Source organism: Ailuropoda melanoleuca, chromosome 7, assembly GCF_002007445.2.
Source record: "Ailuropoda melanoleuca isolate Jingjing chromosome 7, ASM200744v2, whole genome shotgun sequence".
Taxonomy (NCBI): domain Eukaryota; kingdom Metazoa; phylum Chordata; class Mammalia; order Carnivora; family Ursidae; genus Ailuropoda; species Ailuropoda melanoleuca.
Genome location: NC_048224.1, coordinates 55,523,790 through 55,542,852, shown reverse-complemented (window position 1 = coordinate 55,542,852; position 19,063 = coordinate 55,523,790). Strand labels below are relative to the sequence as shown.

Genomic DNA, 19,063 nt, shown 5'->3' with positions numbered 1-19,063 from the left:
AGCCCCCAAGCGTTCCTGCTGATGACACCGTGTGTGCCTGCCCTGGTTCCACAGCCTGCCACGTGTGCCCAGTACCGGCGGCCACGCAGGAGACAGGCCGGGGATGTTGAGGAAGACAAGGCCTTTGCCCTTAGGGCAGCCCCGGCTTCCCAGAGAGCAGAGATGTTCAGCCAAACCACAGCGGCCCGTGCAGCCAGCACCAGGGGTCCAGACGGCAGAGCCTAGCACTTCCCACAGGAGAGAGAGGGCCAAAACCGCAGCCCCTGCTCACTTGGGGCCCCTTCCAAGTAGTCGGCCGGCCGTAGGGCTCTGGAGTGGCCTGAGCTGTTCGTCTGCACGGAGGTGCCTCAGAGTCTTTAACGTTTGGGTCCCCATGAAGCCTGACCATGCCCAAGGTTAGCAGGAGATTGAGGCAGGAATGGGGTGGATGGGCTTCGTGGTTTGTAAAACCAGGAGTGCTGACAGGAGTAAAGCTTTGTAAGCTTCAAGCCCTACACCGGCCCGCGTCATCCCTAACCAGCTTGCCTTGGAAAGAAAAAGGAGGAGGAAGGAGGGAAGGGAAAGGAACAGAAGGGAAGGGAGGAAGGATGAGGAAGGAAGGAAGGGAAGATGGAAAGAAGGAGGTGAAGAAAGAAGGAAGGAAGGAATGCAGGAAGGGAGGGAGGACAAAAGCAAAGGGGCAGGGACCCCCAGGTGCGAGGGATCAGAGGCATGAAGGTCTCACTGGTCCCGCGCACGATGGTGGAAGCAGCTGATGCAGGAAATGCAGGAGCTGGGATGGGGCTGGGCCATGAAGACCTTGAACGCCGGGCCCAGGGGACCAGGATCCTGTCCCCCCGACCCCGAGGCATCTGAAGTGGCTCCTTCACCCGCCACAGCAGCCACCGGGTGACCCCCACATGGCGTCCGCCTTCTTTCTGCCCACCGCCCAGGGTCCTGGGGTCCCCAGCCCCGCCGTCCTGCCTCCCACCTACCTGCCACCCACAGAGAGGTCGGACACGGCGTAGTAGTAGGACTGCAGCACCTTGGGGTCCCTGAAGATGTCGTCCCCAAACGTGTTGAGCCGGTCCAGGGAGATGAGGAGCTCGGTGCTGGTGACCCACTCCTGGGGTGGGGGGCGAGGAGAGAGGAGGGAAGGCATCAGCAGGCTCCTGAGTATTTGCTCTCACCCTGCTCTGCTTGAAGGTCCAGCCGGCTGCCCTGGGGGTCTCCTGGGCCCCAGGGACAAGCCTTGCTTAGACAAACCCCAAAAACGGTGCAGAAATAAGAATCCTGTGCTTTGGGATCACGCCCGTCTGGGGGCCAGGCCGCTGACAGGCTGTGCAACTTTGGGGAGTTACTCAACGTCGCGGAGGGTCCCCTTCCCCATCTGTAAAATGGGACAAGGAATTGCGCTAACCCCACAAGGGTGTTTGGAGGAGGATGGCCAATGGCAGCAGTGGGGCGTGGGGTAGGGTCACGCTCATTAAGTGGCCGAGGTGCTGGGACGCAGGCCCGAAGCAGCCCAACCTATCACTTGTCACGCAGGTCACTTAACTTCTCCCAGCGGCTTCTGCGCCCGCATCCTAGAGATTAGCGGAGGGAGGACGTGTCCCAGTGCCCTTCTCCCCCGCTCAGCTGGGCCTGATGCGGGGCAGGTCCTAGTTTCCAGGCTTCTCATACACTTAGGCTCCCACAGCCAGTCCCCTGCCCCAGGTGACACCTGTCCCTACAAGGGTAGGGATTTGGGGCCCCTTGTTCTCACGGCATGCCCAGCCCCCAGGCTCTGCCTGGCACGTAGCAGGCGCTAAGTAAATACTTGCTGATCGCTGAATGACACCTCCCCCTGGAAGAGCGCAGCGGGGAGGGAGGGGAGAGCCCACGTGAAGGCTGACATTTTCATCCGCCTGCTGTTATAATCAGAGGTACACAGAGGCAGCTCCAGCTGAATTTTAATCAGCGTTTTAACTCAGCCCAGGAGCTCCTGGTTTAGCAATCAGGCGCATCAGGGCAGAAACGAACTTCTGGCAAAGTCTGTCTTCGGGCCCCAGCATGAAACGTAAGCCAGCGGGTCTCTGTGGCTCCCTCTGAGCTCAGCAGCTCGCCAGCCCACTGCCTGGGGCCCGGGGCCTCTGCTCAAGGAGGTTTCTGCTGGGGAGGGAGGGTCCGGCACCAGAAAAACTTAAGTGGGAGCCTTAGCACCGGGCGGAGTTTGAAAGTGTCCGTCACTCCGCAAAGCAAAATGCCTCGCAAATGTCACTGTGCCTTCAGGGATCTGGTTAAAACACAGCCTCTGAGGCAGAGGTCAGGGGCGGGGCCTGAGGCTCTGCATTTCTAGCAAATGCCCAGGCCGTGCTGATGCTGCCGGGTCCCTGGAGCAGAAAGGTAGTGCCTGGGACGGGGGAGCCCAGCATGCGTGGGGTTGTGGGCTGGGAGAGAGAGGGGAATTTGTTCCCTCAGCCCGCATCCTATGGGACTCTTCCTGATGCCTTAAAGGTCATCTCAGGGCAGCCCGGAGCCCCAGGGGTACAATGGGCTTTTGCAGCTTACAATGGCCCTAGCCAAAACCACGAGTGGGCTCTCGGGTAGATTTCGGCCAGACCCTGGGGTCCAGGATGTGGCATTACGAGGCAGGGGGCGGGGAGCTTCTGCTCCAGCCAGCACCCCGCAGGGGAGATGCTCAGGTGGCCACTCGGGTCTGGTGGCCCGATTCTGCCTTGGCAAGCCGGCCTTCTCCCCAGGGTCCCTGGCCCCTCACGGGGAACAGAGGGACCCAAGACCCCACAGCACGCGGACACACCCTTCATTACTTCCCACGCAAAATGCTCCAAGTCCTCAGAGGAAGCACCGTCCCAGATGTGCCCAGAAGGAAGGACAGAAGGGCAAGGTGGGTTTGTCTTTCGTCGTCCTTTTCTGACCTTGGGTTCCACCTGGGAGCAGGGGGCTGGGTGGGGGGAGCATTTCTGAAGAGGTTGCTTCTCTGTCGGGACAACGCCCAGCACATAGGAAACAACAAGTCATGGAAGGGTCTCAGCCTGAGCCTCTGCCCCGGGGTGATGGCTCAGACACAGGAACAGGGGGCCCAGCCCTCTGCTTGTCTTCTGATGCCCTTGGCTAATAACTGGTAATCTACAGAGCTTGGAGCCCCATGGAGAAGAAATTGTCATTTTAAACAGGTGGTGATGACGTGCGAACATTTTTAATGAGACAAAGAGGACCTGGGCATCTGGAAATGTGACCCTGTACCTTAAAGGATTAGCCTTGCCCAGAGAGAGGCCTGGCCTTTGTCCCCGCTCCTGGGAGGTCACTTCTAAGTCCTTGGAGTGCCCTGTTTGATAAGAGTGTCTTTGCTCACCCGTGGTCTTGGGCCACTCCAGACAGTCTATGCTAACAACTGGTTTATACGGGTGCCTTGGGCCACATAGGATCAGCTTGCCCTCTGCGGGAGCTGAAGGTTAAGGTCAGCAATGCAGGCAATCGGCCGTCTATGTGACCGACTCCTAGGCAGAGGCAAGCCTCCCTGGTTGACAGTACCCTCCATACCGTTACATGGTTGGTGGGAAAAATAAATGCCGTCCCCACGACTCTACTGGGAGAGGACAATGGGAAGCCCCACACCTGGTCCTTCCTGGACCCGGCTCCGGGCACCTCTTGTCGCTGGGATTTTCACAGCTGTCTTGAGTTCTGTGAGTCCTTCAAGACAATCACTGAACCTCAGGGTGGTCTTGGGGACCCCAAACCACCTGATTCCATGTGCTCCTGTGCTGGGCAGCCCGAGCAGGGACATAATTCTTCCTGGGCCTAAGTGTTCCTATTAGAGATAAACAGGAATTCTATCCCTCGCGCCCTGTTTATCTCTGACCAGCAAAGGGAATGTTCTGAGCCTGTCGAGAGAAGGAAAGGCAGACTTTCTCGGCACAGGAGACCCAGGGACCTGGATTAGAGGGTTGGCCAGTGCTCAGAAACATCCAGCAGAGCACCACGTCTGTAGGTGAAAGGTCGCTGACACTCAGGAATGTGGCCATGCGTGGGGACCAATACTGGTAAGGCCACAAACCTGAGCAGACCCCGGTGGGCTGGACAGCGGGACGTGTGAACGGACACAGCTACGGGCCTATCCTTGAGCCACCGGGAGCTCTTCCCTTCAAAGTGTGATTGGGCACCTCTTACGTGCCAAGCACTGTGTCAGCCACTTTACAGTTGCCTGTCCACGCCAGGCAATTCAAATTAAAATTCATTAAAATAAGACTTAAGGGGCACCTGGGTGGCTCAGTCAGTTCAGCGTCTGTCTTCAGTTCCAGTCATGATCTCAGGGTCCTGGGATTGAGCCCCACATCAGGCTCCCTGCTCAGTGGGGAGTCTGCTTCTCCTTTTTCCTCTGCTGCCCCCTTTCCCGCTCCCGTTCTCTCTCAAACTCTTAAAAAAATAATAATAAAATAAGCCTTCAACTTCAGTTCCTCGGTCACGCTAGTCTCATTTCTAGGGTTCTACAGACATGCGGTTAGTGGCTACCATCCTGGACGACCAGCTCGAGACGACTTCTGCACTGTAGAATATTCTGGAGAGCACTGCCTTACGGCCCAGAACCAGGACTCTACGATTCCCAAACTCACGTTCTTTTCACATTTCTCATTTTATCCTCTTAAAGCCCCTGGGGACACACGGGGCAGGCCACGGTATCGGTTCACAGAGGGAGGAAGCGAGGCCCTCGGGAGAGTGTTCTAGAAGGTTCTAGAAAGAGCACCAGTGAGAAGTCACGACACTCAGGTTCGGGTCCGGGCCCTTCCACCAACTCATGCGTGCCCCTGGCAAACCCCTTCACCAGTCCAGGCCTCAGTGTCCCCAGCCACATAAGGAAGGGCTCCTGGGAGCCACAGGGCTCTGCCACAGCACGCAGGGGAAGGGACACTTCTGCTTGGCTGAGCAGGTCCTCCTCCATGTATCTCAGTGGCGGAGTCCACAACACGCGTACACACCACAAAGGCCTCTGTTGTTTAAGATCTGAAAACCGTGGGATCCCATAGGACCCCCCGTGTCCTTCCATTCGTGACTTTCCTGTGCTCCCCCAGGCCCAGGGATCCCCCCCCTGCAGCCCAGTCCCGACTCGCCAGGCCCGGCTCCCCTCTGACCTGCAACACGGGGCTCTCCTCGAAGTTGTAAGCGCTGGGCCGGCCCTCTAGCGTGGAGAAGGCCACGTTACCACCACTCAGTGGGGAGATGTCGCTGAACTCGGAGGTGCAGAAGGCCACGCGCTCGTCCTCGCCAGGGCGCAGGTACTGGCCCTCGGGCCTGCCGTAGGTCTTCTGGCAGGAGGCACTGTAGTACTGGTAGGGCTCCCACGGGCTGCTGGCCTGGGTGCGCTTGTAGATGGCAAAGCTCTCGGGGCGGCTGGTGTGGAATTTCAGCCTCACGTAGGTGATCTCGTAAGCCTTCCCTGTGGCAGGAAGACATGGACCCATTTTATGGCAGGGAAGGGAGGATCAGAGTCCTGGGGCAGGGAGAGTCGAGGGGCAATGCTGTGTGAACTATCTCAGGTGGGTCATTAGAGGCTGTCTGGAGCGCTGTGCTCGGCGTGCCATGATCGCTTAGTGATGCCTGTCAGGGGCGCTGGAACTGGACGGAAAGGGAATACTGCTATGCTTCCTAGGAGCCTGCCATCCCTCACCTAGGCCAACCTGCCTTCCTGCACAGGATCTGAATGGTAACACCCCTGACAGGCCTCCAACCCTTTTTGCTCAAATATCTCTAGCAACAGGATGTTGCCACATCCTGAGGAACCATTAGAAAGTTATTTCTTTTACTACACCCCAGCAAAGCCAACCGTTCCACCTGTGTCTTTAGGCTCATTCTTCCCCAGTGACTTCAGACCCTTGGAGTCTGGAGACACCCCATTCCAACTCCCCCGAACCCTAATGCAACCCTCCCAGGACTCTCTATTCTTCTGGTGTCCCTTTAACTTCTCTCTTGGTCCAAATTTCTCAAGAGAAGTCTACGTCTGCTTGGCCCCACAGCCTCACCTTCCAACTTGGCCCTCAGTCCGTTGCAATTCAGCTTCTCCGGGCTGCTCCACGGAAAGTGCTCTTACAAAGCCACCTCACTAATAGCCCTCCAGGGCCAGTCGGGGGGCCTGAATTCCCGGGCCACTGGCCATCCCCCCAGGCCTCTGTGCAGCCCACCCTCCTGGGTCATGCTCCTGGGCTGCTCCTCAGAGCCCCCTGTTCATCCCCTCCCCCAGTGCCTCCTCCTCCATCTGCTTCAGCCCTGCCCCCTCTCCCACACTGCTGACACCAAGAAGGGGGAGCTTCCAGCTTCTTCGGCCCGCCCTGCCCTCCTCTCTGCCCAGCTCCCCCCATCACATCCTGGGAGACCCCACAACAATGACCCAGATCCCTCACAAGGACTCCGGGCTGTGCTGGAGGTCGGGATGGGCAGGAGGGCTGTGGGTGAGAGCAAAGCGGGCAGGGAGGAAAGTCTGTCCCTACGTCCTCACCAGCTGTCAGGGGTTGTCCCCGAGCGGTGCCTGAGAACAGAGGAACAGAGTCGTGCTGGGGGATCGTGCAGCAACAGAAGAGGAGTAGCTGGGAGAGGGAGGGTGGCTGTTTCCGGGGTGGGGGGGCTAGGTGAGTGGTGGGGGGAGATGGGGAGCGGCCTCCATAGTTCGCTGAGCATTGGCCCCTCTAAACCCAGGGTGTGCCTGTCTGTAAAACAAGCAGGAAATCAAGGGCTGACTTAGAAGGTGACTGCCCTGGATGCCCCCACCTGCTCCTCACCACTCACCTTTTATACGCTCCACACAGGCGCCCCTCCTCACCCAGCTCTCCTCCATTTAGCCCCCCCCCCACTGGCACGTCCTCCCCCAGCTAGGGACGGGGCCTCCTGGGCACAACACAGTACCCAGGCATCGCACTATGCATCCTACGCTCCACGTCTCCCCACTCCCCTCATCAGCGGACAACCTTCTGCTCATCAATCTGCATCCGTCACTGGACGGAGCTCAAGGCCAGCACTTGGCCTTTCCTTTTTATACTTTGTCACACCAGCACCTCGCAAAGTGCCTGACACCTGGCAGGTACCCATGGGTGCCTACACGCGTATGAACAGGTCAACAAGGGACCACAGGGCCTACCGTGCCCGGAAGCCTCTCATCCCCAGAGCAGCACGAGTCCCTCCCCCTTCCTGCATCTGCTTTCTTCTCTCTGCCCAGGGCCCAGATGCCCCCGGAGGCCTGCCCTGCCTGCCGCACTTCTGTGCCTGTGCCCAAATACCCCTGGAGGCCTGCCTCGCCCTGCCGCACCTCTGTCCCTGTCCCCAGTCTTCCTTACCCACCCAGGAGACATCACTACAGTCCTCTGTTTAAACATTTTGGTCCTATTTAAGTGCTAAAACTAGAAAACTCAGAAGAAAACACAGGAGCAGATCTTTGTGACCTGGGCCGGGCAAAGCCTTCTTAGATGTGACCCCAAAGGCACAAGTAACAGAAGCAAAAATGGACACGCTGGACCTCATCGAAATAAAAAATGTCTGTGTTCCTAAAAACACTGTTGATGGGGCACCTGGGTGGCTCAGTCAGTTAAGCATCTGCCTTCGGCTCAGGTCATGATCCCAGGGTCCTGGGANTTGATGGGGCACCTGGGTGGCTCAGTCAGTTAAGCATCTGCCTTTGGCTCAGGTCATGATCCCAGGGTCCTGGGATGGAGTCCCGATCAAGCTCCCTGGTCAGCGGGAAGTCTGCTTCTCCCTCTGCCCCTTACCCGGTTTGTGTGCTCTCTCTCTCTCTTTCAAATAAATAAATAAAATCTTTAACAAAAAAAAAATAAAGACACTATTGGGGCGCCTGGGTGGCACAGCAGTTAAGCATCTGCCTTCGGCCCAGGGCGTGATCCTGGAGTCCTGGGATGGAGCCCCACATCAGGCTCCTCCACTGGGAGCCTGCTTCTTCTCCCAACTCCCCCTGCCTGTGTTCCCTCTCTCTCTGGCTGTCTCTCTCTCTGTCAAATAAATAAATAAAATCTTTAAAAAAAATTTAAAAAATAAAGACACTATCGAGAAAACAAAAACCCACACGATGGGAGAAGATATTTGCATATTTATAACTGAGAAGCAATTTACCGAGAATATATAAACAATTCTTACAACTCAATAACAAAAAAAGACAAATAACCCAATTAAAAAATGGACAAAGGATCTAAACATGTATCTCTCCAAAGACGATACGCAACCGGCCAATAAGCACATGAGAAGACACCCAACATCACTAGCCAGCAGGGAAATGCAAATCAAAACCACAGGGGCCACCACTTCTCTCCCCTAAGCTGGATACAACCAAAAAGACAGATGAAAACAAATGCTGTCGGGGACGCGGAGAAATCGGGGCCCTCCTACCCTGCTGCTGGGAACGCGAGATGGCGCGGCCACTGGGGAACAGCCCGGTGGTTCCTCCAAAGGTCGACATGGAATACCGTGTGACCCAGCAGCTCCAGCCTTGACCCTGTGCCCCAGTGAAGGGGAAGAAACATGTGTCTCCGCAAATGCACACAGATGTTCACGGCAGCATTGCACGTAATAAACGAAGAGTAGAAACAACTCAAATGTTTGCCAACTGACCCATGAATCAATAAAACGTGGTACGTCACATACTGAGATAATATTCGGCAATAAAAAAGGATATTCTGATATATGCTACCATGTGGGTACGCCTCGAAAACACTACCATAAATGGAAGAGGCTAATCACAAAAGACTACACATCGTATGATTCCACTTGTCCTGAATGTCGTGAGTTGGCACACCCATAAAGACAGAGAATAGATAGTGGTTATCAGGGTCTGGGGGGATGAGTGGAGACGGAGGGCCACTGCTAAGGGGTGCAGGGTTTCTTTTGGGGGTGATGAAATGTCCCAAAGACGACAGTGGGTATGTGGACACAACTCTACGAACAGACTAAAACCCACTTAGACTTTAAATGGGTGGATGGGGGGGGTGCCTGGGTGGCTCGGTCGGTTAAGCGTCTGCCTTTGGCTCAGGTCGTGATCTCGGAGTCGTGGGCTCAAGCCCTGCATTGGGCTCCCTGCCCAGCAGGGAGTCGGCTTCTCCCTCTCTATCCCTCTGCTCATGCTCTCTCTCTCTCTCTCTCTCAAATAAATAAAATCTTAAAAAAATACAGGGGTGGACTGTATGGTGAGTTATATCTCCACAAAGCTATTTTACCTGCATTCAAAAATTGGATCACATATGCATTAGGCTGGCCATGATTCGAGGCAAAAACCACCTATTAACAAGTGCTGGTGAGGATGTGGAGAAATGGAAACCTTGCGCACGGTTTGTGGGATTGTAAAACGGTTCATTTGCTATGAAAACATTTGGCATGTCCTCAAGAAGTCAAAAAAGGAAGGAGCCTACAATCCCGCAATTTGGGTATATACCGCAAAGAACTGACAGCACGACTTCGCACAGCTATCTGTCCACCCGTGCTCACAGCAGACGGAAGGTGGGAAGAACACCCACGTGGCCATGATGATGGACAAACCATGGTCTAGCCACACCACAGAATAGTACTCGGCCCTGAAAAAGGACATCCGGACACACGTTACAATGGAAACAGACCCTGGGGACATTATGCGGAGTGAACTAAGCCAGTCACCAAAGGACAAATACTATGATTCCACTAACATGAGGTCCCTAGAGTCGGGGAGCTCACAGGGATGGGGAGGGGAGCGGTGGGGGCCGGGAGCCGAGGGAGGGGCGGGGAGTCAGTGTTTAATAGGAACAGAGTTTCAGTTTAAGAGGGAAACGTCCTGAGGGTAGATGGTGGTGATGGGCACGCAGCAATACAAACGGTTGAGATGGTTAATTTTTACGTTGTGTGTATTTCATGCAATAAAAGAAAAGCTGGGGACCCTACCTACGTGTATCGGCCCCTTGGGAAGGCCATTGGGTGGCACGGACGAAGGGCCATGGGAGTATCCCTTGCCTTTGGGAAAATCATCCCGCTTCTGGGAACTCAAACAAGGAAAGGAGCCTACGTGCGTGGAAATGTGCATCCGGGTGTTTTTTAGAACAGGAGAAAAATGGGAACCATCGGGGTCCAGTAAACGGGAGGATATAAATTCGCAGGGTGACCGGAACCATAGAGACAGCCGGCAGTGAGCTTGTTGCACACGGGAAAAGCTTCAGCCAAAATGCTGGATAGAAAGACATGAGATCGTACGTTCAGAATCAACAGATTATAATTTAAAAATTCCCGAAGAATAGGCAGAAAAGAGAGACATCAAACGAGTCTGGGTGGAGGGCTGTGATTGACATTGCTTCCTTTTCAACTGTTCTACGTTTTCCTAATTTTCTCTCGGCAAAGCTTGTTCTAATTTAAAAACTGGAGAAAACACATTAAAAAAAATTTTTTTTTGAAAAGCAACCGCCTTGCCATGTTGTGTTTCAAATGTTTTTCAAAGTTCCGTTGTAGCACAGCTTGGCACTGGAATGACAGGCCCCTGAAAAGAAAGCATGTGTCGGAACCCGAGTCAGTGTCTGGGGGCAGCCCAGTGGCTGCTTCTGTTCTGAGGTCCGGACTTCGGAACCGGGCAGGGCCTTACCCCAGATGTGCATTCACGAGAGCACGCTGGGTGGACGCTGCTGCGGGTCCCATGGCCCAGACTCCTCCGTAAACATCCAGCAGCCAGACACCTCGCGGGAGGGGAGCTTGGAGCCACTTAAAAGGTAGCTGGCAGCTAGAAGCGTGATTGGAAAAAGGCAGTCACTGGGATTTCATGCAAAGAAGCAACATCACGCGCTAGGAAACATCACGGCTTTTCCTCTTCCTTGCCAAGCCAGGAGGTGAGAGAAGACAAAACAATATCACAGAGACTCGGCAGAGACTTTTTGTTACAAGAGTTAATTAGAAGGGCCAAGAAAACAACTTAATCCTAGCTTTGTGATGAAAAGGTTTCCGCCGAAGGCAACCCAAAGGCTGGGGAAGGAAGCAGCTCCAAGATCTTCTGAACAGTGACAAGAATTAAATTTGCAGCCTCAACGCATACCCTTGCAAGCTCCAGGGGATGACGAGGCTTCAGGGTGATTAAGATAGGTGTGTTCCTGTCAGGAAAACTGGGCCAAAATGTCATCCCCAGTTAAGAACTGGGGATGACACTGCCTCTTAGCAGCCCAATATGCTGTTCCCTCTACCTGAATGCTGTTCCCTGTGCTCCTCACCTGGCTGGCTCCCATGCATCCCTGCTCATCCCTCTGGCCAGCCTCAGCCTAGTGTAGAATGCCCTTCTTCCCACCTTTCCTGGGTGACAGTTACTCACCCCTAGAGCTGTGGGTTTGGGTGCCCCATCAATGTTCCCCCAGCCTCCTTGGGCTTTTTCATCTACTTCTGGAAAGACCTGCCCATCTCTCCCACTAGTCTGTGACCCTCTTGGGACAGGACATGGGACTCCTTAAAGCTGAGCACAGGGCCTGGCACACAGGAGGTGCTCAATAAATGCTTGCCATATGAACAATTAAAGATGAAGCATGATCTGTACCTTCAAGGTGTTTATAATCCAGTGAGTGAGTTGAGACAGGCAGGTCTGACAATGCCACTGATATTGCAAGCCACGACCCCTGAATGCGTCTGTTTTACAGCAGCCAGGATTTAGTGAGCACCTACTATGTGCCAGGAACCATGCTAAGTCCTTTCCTCATACTATAAGGCTAAGATCCCCAAACAGGTCCATCACTGAGTCTGAGGCTTAGGCAGGAGAAAGGCACTTGCTCAACATCATGCAGAAAACAGCTGGGTCTCTGCTTGACTGCAGGCTTGTCTGCCCCCAAAGTCACTGCCCTGAGCTAGGCTACCCTCTGTTAAGGAATCTGTGGGTTCCCAGAGACAAGGGGCTGCCCAGGAATGGGTGCTGGTACCCATGAAGACTGCAGAGGCCACGTAAACCAGCACCAAGAGCATCAAGCATGTCCCCTCCAGCCAGCTGGGACATAAAGCCCATCAGGAATGACACCAGGGCAGTCATAAAACCAAGCCGGCCCACATCCGGCACTGACCAAGCAGAATGAGCTCGGAACAGAGAGGCTTATTTTGGGAAAGTGGAAACAAAACAAAGCTCTTTAATTGGAGCCATCTGGGAAGCAGTGGCCCGGGGGTGGGGCCGGAGGGGGCAGGGTGGGGAGCTGAGCTGGGAATGTGTGGGCGAAGCGCCCTGCCCACTGCGGGCATGAAAACCAGGTGGGGAGAGCTGCTCCCAGCCTATGGGGGAATCACTTGGCCTTATCATGGTCATTCACTATTCCTGTCTTCCTCTCTCACCCCAGCTCTTGGCAGTTTGGGGCACAGTGAGTCCTGTGAGGAGCTGGGGAATCCCCATGAGCACAATGACAGACACCGTGAGAGCCCAGCTGACTGAGGGCCGGGCCTGTCACAGTTCTCTACTCTTTGGACCAAGAGTCTATACCCTAGGGGTGCCTGGGTGGCACAGTCGTTAAGCGTCTGCCTTCGGCTCAGGGCATGATCCCAGCATTCTGGGATCGAGCCCCACATCAGGCTCCTCTTCTGGGAGCCTGCTTCTCCCTCTCCCACTCCCCCTGCTTGTGTTCCCTCTTTCACTGGCTGTCTCTCTCTGTCAAATAAATAAATAAACTTAAAAAAAAAAAAAAGTCTATACCCTAAATATGGATCAAGATCATCAAGCATGTTGTCTAACCTGGGAAGAGCAACCGGTTTCGGTTGCTGATTGATTATTGCCTAGGGCTTTGTGTTAAGAAGGATTCTGAGGTCTGATCTGAGAGGTGACTGAAATGTACAAACTACACGTTTGCAAAGAGAGGTGGCAGGGCATTCAAGGCCACTGCAATGAATCAAGGAATAGATGAGGGACTGAGTGAAAATGATGGAGAGGAGGGCAAACATGAAGGATACTCCAGAGAACGATCTAGTGATCTGGTGAATGCTGAAGTCAAAGGAGGGAAGAAACACAGCTGATACCCAAGTTTCTTGCTCTGGTGCATGGAAAGATGGGAGGACGATGCCTTTCCTTTCTACTTTTAAATACACATAAAATTTGCCATCTTAACCTTTTTTTTTTTTTTGAGAAAGAGAGTGCATGAGAGTGATTGGGGGAGGGGCAGAGGGAGAGAGAGAATCATACACAGGCTCCACGCCCAGTGCGGAGCCCAACGCTGGGCTCGATCTCACGACCGTGAGATCATGACCTAAGCCAAGATCATGATCTGAGCCAAAATCAAGAGCTGGATGCTTAACCAACTGAGCCACCCAGGAGCCCCTACTTTTTTTTAAGTTATCTCTACACGTGGGGATCGAACTCACAACCCCAAGATCAAGAGTCACATGCTCTTCTGACAAAGCCAGCCAGGTGCTCCTGTCTTAACTCTTTCAAGCACACAGTTCACGGGGAGCAAGTACATTCACACTGCTGTGCGGCCCTCACCCCCAACCACCTCCAGAATTCTGTTCGCCTTCCCAAATGAGAGTCCTCACCCCGTGAACAACTTCCCTCTCCCCGCCCAGGCACCCACCATTCTACTTCCCGTCTCTAAGAACCAGGCTCTTCTCAGGGCCTCCTAGAAGCGAAAGCACCCAGCACTTGCCCTTCTCAGCGTGATGCCCTCCGGGTTCACCAACGCTGCCGCAGGTGTCAGAACCTCCCTCCTGTCCCAGGCTGAACAACACTCCATCATGGGCCTGTGCCACGTTTCACATAACCGTTTGTCGCTCTGCGGACACGGGTGGCTTCCGCTCTGGCTACTATGAATAGTGCTGCTGTGAACGTGGGTGCCTTTACTTTTAGACCCTAGGTTTCAGGCCTGTGTGACAACCCCTGGCTGACATTCAGTTGGATGTTCCAATGACCTGGTCAAGGGCTCAGGTGGGAGACCAGGCAAGAAGAGCAGGGGGAGTCCCGAATGTTGACCAGGGTTCCAACAGGAGCCCTCGTGGTGGCGGGGCTGGCATGGGGATGATGGAGAGCAGGGGAAGGCAGGGGTGAAGTGGCCTGGGGGGGGGCTGGAGCAGGGCAGCGCCAGGAGGAGGGCTGAGGCCCTCATGAATGCACAGCTCAGGAGTTTGGGCTGTATCTGGAAGGCTGGGAAGTCACGTGCGCCTGCGTTCATGCGCTTGCTCCCTTGTTCCCAGGGCAGGATACGGTGTGGGTGTGGCTGGTATGTGCTGAGGTTCAAGTCGGGCTCCATTTACCTGCTCTGTGGCCTTGGGCAAAACACCTAACCTGGGGGGGGGGGCATTGGACAAGGGACTTGAAGGCAGTGCCTCATCTTCCTTTCCTTTTTTTACTGCTTTGCAAAACAGGTGTAATAACAGGGCTTGAGGAGTAAATGCCTGCAAAGCACGTGGAGCGGTCTATGCCCACGGCATGTACTCAGCTAAATGCTAGCTGCTGTCCCATCATTCACGCGACCAACGTTTAGCAAGCACCCCTGCGCAGGGGGCCTGGGCTGAGCGCCGTGGTACAGCTGTGCAAACAGGCATTCCCTCTGCATCTCAGAGCTAGGATCGACACAAACAAACCGAAACCCCAGTGCAGCACAACCCGCTGTGAAGGGGTAAGGGCGGGGGGCTGCCTGGAGGAGGGCGCCTCTAAGCTGAGAGGGGTAGACAGTGGCTTGTCCACGGTTGCATCCCAAGGGCCTGGCACAGGGCCTAGCACACAGCAGGCACTCTACTGAGCTTTGGGACTGCTCGCTCCTGCAAATCCTGGGTCAGTCCTGAGCAGCCCAGACAAAGGTGAGGCGGCCAGGACCAGCTGGGCCCAGGGGCTGTGGGGCGACTGCTTCTGTGGGTGGACGCAAACCAAGGCTGCTGCCTTGACCCCTGATCTGCGTAGAGCCCAGCGTTCCCGCCAGACCCTCCAGGGAGACGGAAGGAGGACTCGGTCCCCCAGCCCTGGCCTCAGCCAACGCAAACACGGCCGCCCACTCGACAGGAAGACGCAATGAAAGCTCAGGGGACCCAGCTGGCTTTGGGGCTCCGCAGAGGCCAGCAGGGTCCTCCTGACATCCAGCCCCCACCCAGACCAGGCCCCACAGTCTCCTTGTCCCCTTTGCTCCAGCCATCCGGCCTCCTGGCTGCCCTGTGCTGTCCCCTTGAGCTGAAACATCCTCTGCTCTTTTATCAGTGAGGCCAGCTAACCATGTGTGTTCCCAGAGCATAAATCCTCATTCACGTCATCCTGGGCTTAACCCGTCTCCTGGCAGACCGGACCCCAAGGCCAGCACGGCCGAGGCTCAGCTCAGGCTTCGGGCAGCCAGCTGGACGAAGGCACAGAGAAGGCCTGCACATGGCAGTCAGACCTGAGCCTGGGGAGGGGGCAGGCAAGAGCCCACCTGCCTTACCCCTGCAACTACCCCCTCTCCAGGGCTCAGTGCTCACCTGCTTGTGGACTTGAGAGTTTACCTGTTATTCTAGGAGATTCTCAGAAATCCAAGGAAGTGTTCAAGCAAGAAGGGAGGTTCTCTCCACCCTTACCAAAAGCCAAGGCTCAGACCAGCCTAACCTGGCATCTTCTCATTCCCAAGGGCAGCGCTGTCTGGGCGGGACTCCAGGGCCTGCCAAGTACTGGCTGCATGACCCTGGAGAGCTGACTTTACTTTCAGGGCCTCAGTTTCCCTGCCTGTAAAAGCCCTCAGGCTGGGCTGGGGTTCTCAGCACTCGGTGGGAGCCTCCGGAATAGTGTCACCCCTGATGGCCATGCACCTCCCCCAGCCTGCCCGCTTCCCTGGGCCTCGGTGGAGGGCGAGGACAGCCAGACCCTGCCGCTGCCTTTCATCCCAGACAGGAAGGCTCAGCCTGGCGACTCCGGGATTTGGAACAGATGTCTGCAAGCTCACAGGGGGCTGGGAAAGCAGCGACCTCCATCCCGGGGCTGACCAGCCGCCCCTCCCTCCCCTGCCTCTCACCCCACTCCCTCCAGGGCCCACAAGCCAGAGCCAGCCACCCATTCTCCCCTCCCATGAGCCCCAAGGAGTGGGAGAGCTGCTAGGAGCCAGCAGAAGCGGCCTGAGGACCAGGGGGAGAAGATGGGGGCCTCCACTGACAACCCCAGACTTCTCCTTCCCCCGGTATTGCGCAATCCGCAGCTCAGCATGGGGCAAACCAAGGCTGAACGGAACCCCAAATGGGCTAAATCTGGGGCCGCTGCAGGTCTCTGGCGTGCCCGGTGGGGAAACGGCCCAGGGTCAGGACAGATTTTGGGAGCCAGCTCGGCAAGCATTTCCCAATCCTTGCATAGAGGCCACCCCCAGGGGAACCTCAGCCCTGAGCTGTTCTCAGCAGAGTGGCCTTGGCCACACACAAGGACTGTCACGGTTCCTGTAAGCACGTGGCCAACCTGAGCTCATGGAGCCTGCACCACTGCGAGGGAGGTGGCCGGTCTCAGCCCCACTTCACGGGGGAGGACATGGGGACACAAAGAGGTGGCAGCATTGGCCCAATGAGGGGCTGAGCTGTGCCTGCGTCCAAAGCTCGTGTTGTGATTTCTACTCTGCTCTGCCTCCCAGAGCAGGCCAACGGATCCCGAGCTGGGTCCAGAAGCACAGGACAGAGGAGGGGACACCGCCATCCATTCATTCAAGCTTCCTTTCTTCATTCCTAGGAACATTCCAGAGCCCCTCCTGTATGCCTGGTGCCGCACAAGGTGACTGAAAGAGCACTGGCTCAGGGTAAGGGGGGTGTGTGTGTGTGTGCGTATGCGTGTGTGTTGAGTGTGACTATACGAGTGTGTGAGAGTTTAAGTGTGCAAGTGAGTATGTGTGAGTGTGTGAGTGTGAGTAGATGTGTGTGGATGTGTGAGTGTGAATGAGTGAAGGTGTGTGAGTCAGCATGTGGGTGAGCAGATTTGTGTGAGCATAAGTAGATGTGTGAGGGTGTGGACACAAGTGTGGGTGTGGGCATGTGAGTAAATGTGAGTGTGACAGGACGTGTGTGAGTATATGTGAGTGAATGTGTGTGTGTGAGGGTGAGCATATAAGTGTGAGTGGATGCGTGCGAGTATGAGTGCGAACAGACGTGTATGGCTGAGCATGAATGTGAGCAGATGTGTGGGTGGGCACACGAGTGTGAGTAGACATATGTGAGTGACTGTGTATGAGCGTGTGGCTGAGCATATGAGTGTGAGTAGATGCGTGTGGCTGTGAACATGAGGTTCTCTGCCACTAAGGGTCCCAGGCAAAGCTCAGCAAGGTCACCCAACCAAGCACAGGGTCCCGCACACAAGCACTCAGCAAATGGGAACTGCCCCAAACCCACGGTGCTTCCCCGCCCCCGCCCCCCACTTTGAGCCTGGGCTGAGCCTCTTGCCGGCCCCCCGCTTTCCACAGACACATGCAACACGTCAGCCAAGCCCCCACCCTCCGTCATGGAACAGCGTAACCCCCCACAGCCCCTACCCTGTCCCAGATTCCTTCCCCAGTGGTCCTGGGGTTCTGCCAGCCCCGTCCAGCCAGCTCCCCCAGACTCCCTACCCACGCTGGTTTCCTGTCACCCGCCTGGGGAGAGACCCCGCCCCATCCAGAGGTCCTGACAGGCCAGTGAAGGTGACAAAACCCCAGGGAGCTGAGCTTCTTGGGGGTGACAGCCCACAACTGGCCTGCTCTGCAGAGGGGCTCAGTGTCCCCACCCCCACCTCACTTCAATGTCATCTCCCAGGCCTCCCCGAAGTGCTGTCACCCAGGGCTGGGAAGAGCCGATTCCATGGCTGGGTGGGGTTCATGTAAAGGAATTTATGCTCTGACCTTGGATATACACAGATGTTCCCATCCAGTCATTTAGCAGCTGTGCGTCTTTGGGCAAAACACTTAACCTTTCTGAGCCTCAATTTTCTCATCTGGAAACTGGGGATATGGTCCCGTAACCTCTAATCCAAACTGCTTAGCTGTGGATGTGTTTTGGAACTCAGAATTGTTTCGAGTTTAGAGAGATGATGTAGTCCTTATACCACGGATTGTGTTAACACCCCCAGCTGGGTTTGCCCCCACAGGCTGTACTTAAATGAGATTTCAGTAGCAAAATGTATGAATATTCACTCTAACTAGGATAAACAAGGTCTATAAATAGCCTCGGGTCGGGTTTAGCAGCCAAAATGAGTTACAAAAACACTTGAATTTTCAGTTTGGGGAGATTTCAAACCCACAGACAAGGGAGTGTAAAACGGGTGGACCCACCCCGCCAAGGGCTGCAACAGAGAAGATGTCTAGCTCAGTGCCTGGCACATCTTGGGGCCCAGGGAGGACCTGGGTTGGGCTGGACTTGAAGGGGAAGGGGATAATCCCATTCCCAAACGGGAGTGAAGGGCTGGGTCCAGGCTCGGGAGGCTGAGACCAGGGGTCTGAGGGGCCGAGGGGAGGGGGGCGCGGGCGGGGCAGGGCAGGGCGGCCATGCCGTCAAGTACAGCCACCCAACAGAAAGCTTCGCTCATGCTCAAGGGCTAAACCTTCCCGGAGGTGAACGCCTTGTCTCCTAGCCCCAAGAATACATCCAGGACTGCACAAAGCCCTGGGGATTCATGAGCCCCCAGAGTCGACCAGATGACCCACGATGAAGAGCTCCTGCCCTAGAGGGCGGACAAGTGCACCTCTGGGTGGGTCCCCCCCTTCCCACAAAGCTCTGGGTCTAGGAGGACCCAACCGTTGCAGGGCACGGTCCTTGCATCCAGACCCACTGCTCTGTGAAGGGCTCCTGGGAGGCTTCCCGCCCCTGCCAGCCCCAGGAGGGCACCCTTCAGTCCACCCTCCAGTTCCCCGTCTTGGGGGGGAGGGGGGTGGAGCACGGGCCCCGTCCCGTCGACAGCCAACCCGGGGCGCGCAGCACCCGGACGGGCTGCGGTCCGGGGACGAGGCGGCGGCGGCGCCCGCGGTCCGAGCCGGCGCTTACCCAGGCGGAGGGTGATGTTGACCGAGGTGGGGTACTGCACGCCGAAGGCCATGGACGGGCTCTGCCACCAGGTGCTGTCGTCCTGGCTGTGGAAGTCGGTAAGGTAGGCGGCGTCGTGGCGGCGCCGGGGGTCTGCGGCGTCGCAGCGCTGGCACTGCGCCCCCGCGCCCGGCGCGCCCACGTGCGGGCAGAAGTC

At 56.0% G+C, this 19,063-nt stretch overlaps 1 protein-coding gene across 1 annotated transcript in view; it reads right to left on the bottom strand.

Annotated features, from left to right (window-relative positions):
• The window catches only part of LAMC3 (laminin subunit gamma 3), a gene marked incomplete at its 5' end in the record, with an annotated part of 68,692 nt that extends 49,629 nt beyond the window's left edge, over positions 1-19,063 (bottom strand). Inside the window, 3 exons of the mRNA XM_034663743.1 lie at positions 975-1,105; positions 5,109-5,413; positions 18,868-19,063. Coding sequence (XP_034519634.1) covers positions 975-1,105; positions 5,109-5,413; positions 18,868-19,063 — 632 coding nt within the window. The remainder of the gene's footprint in view (positions 1-974; positions 1,106-5,108; positions 5,414-18,867) is intronic.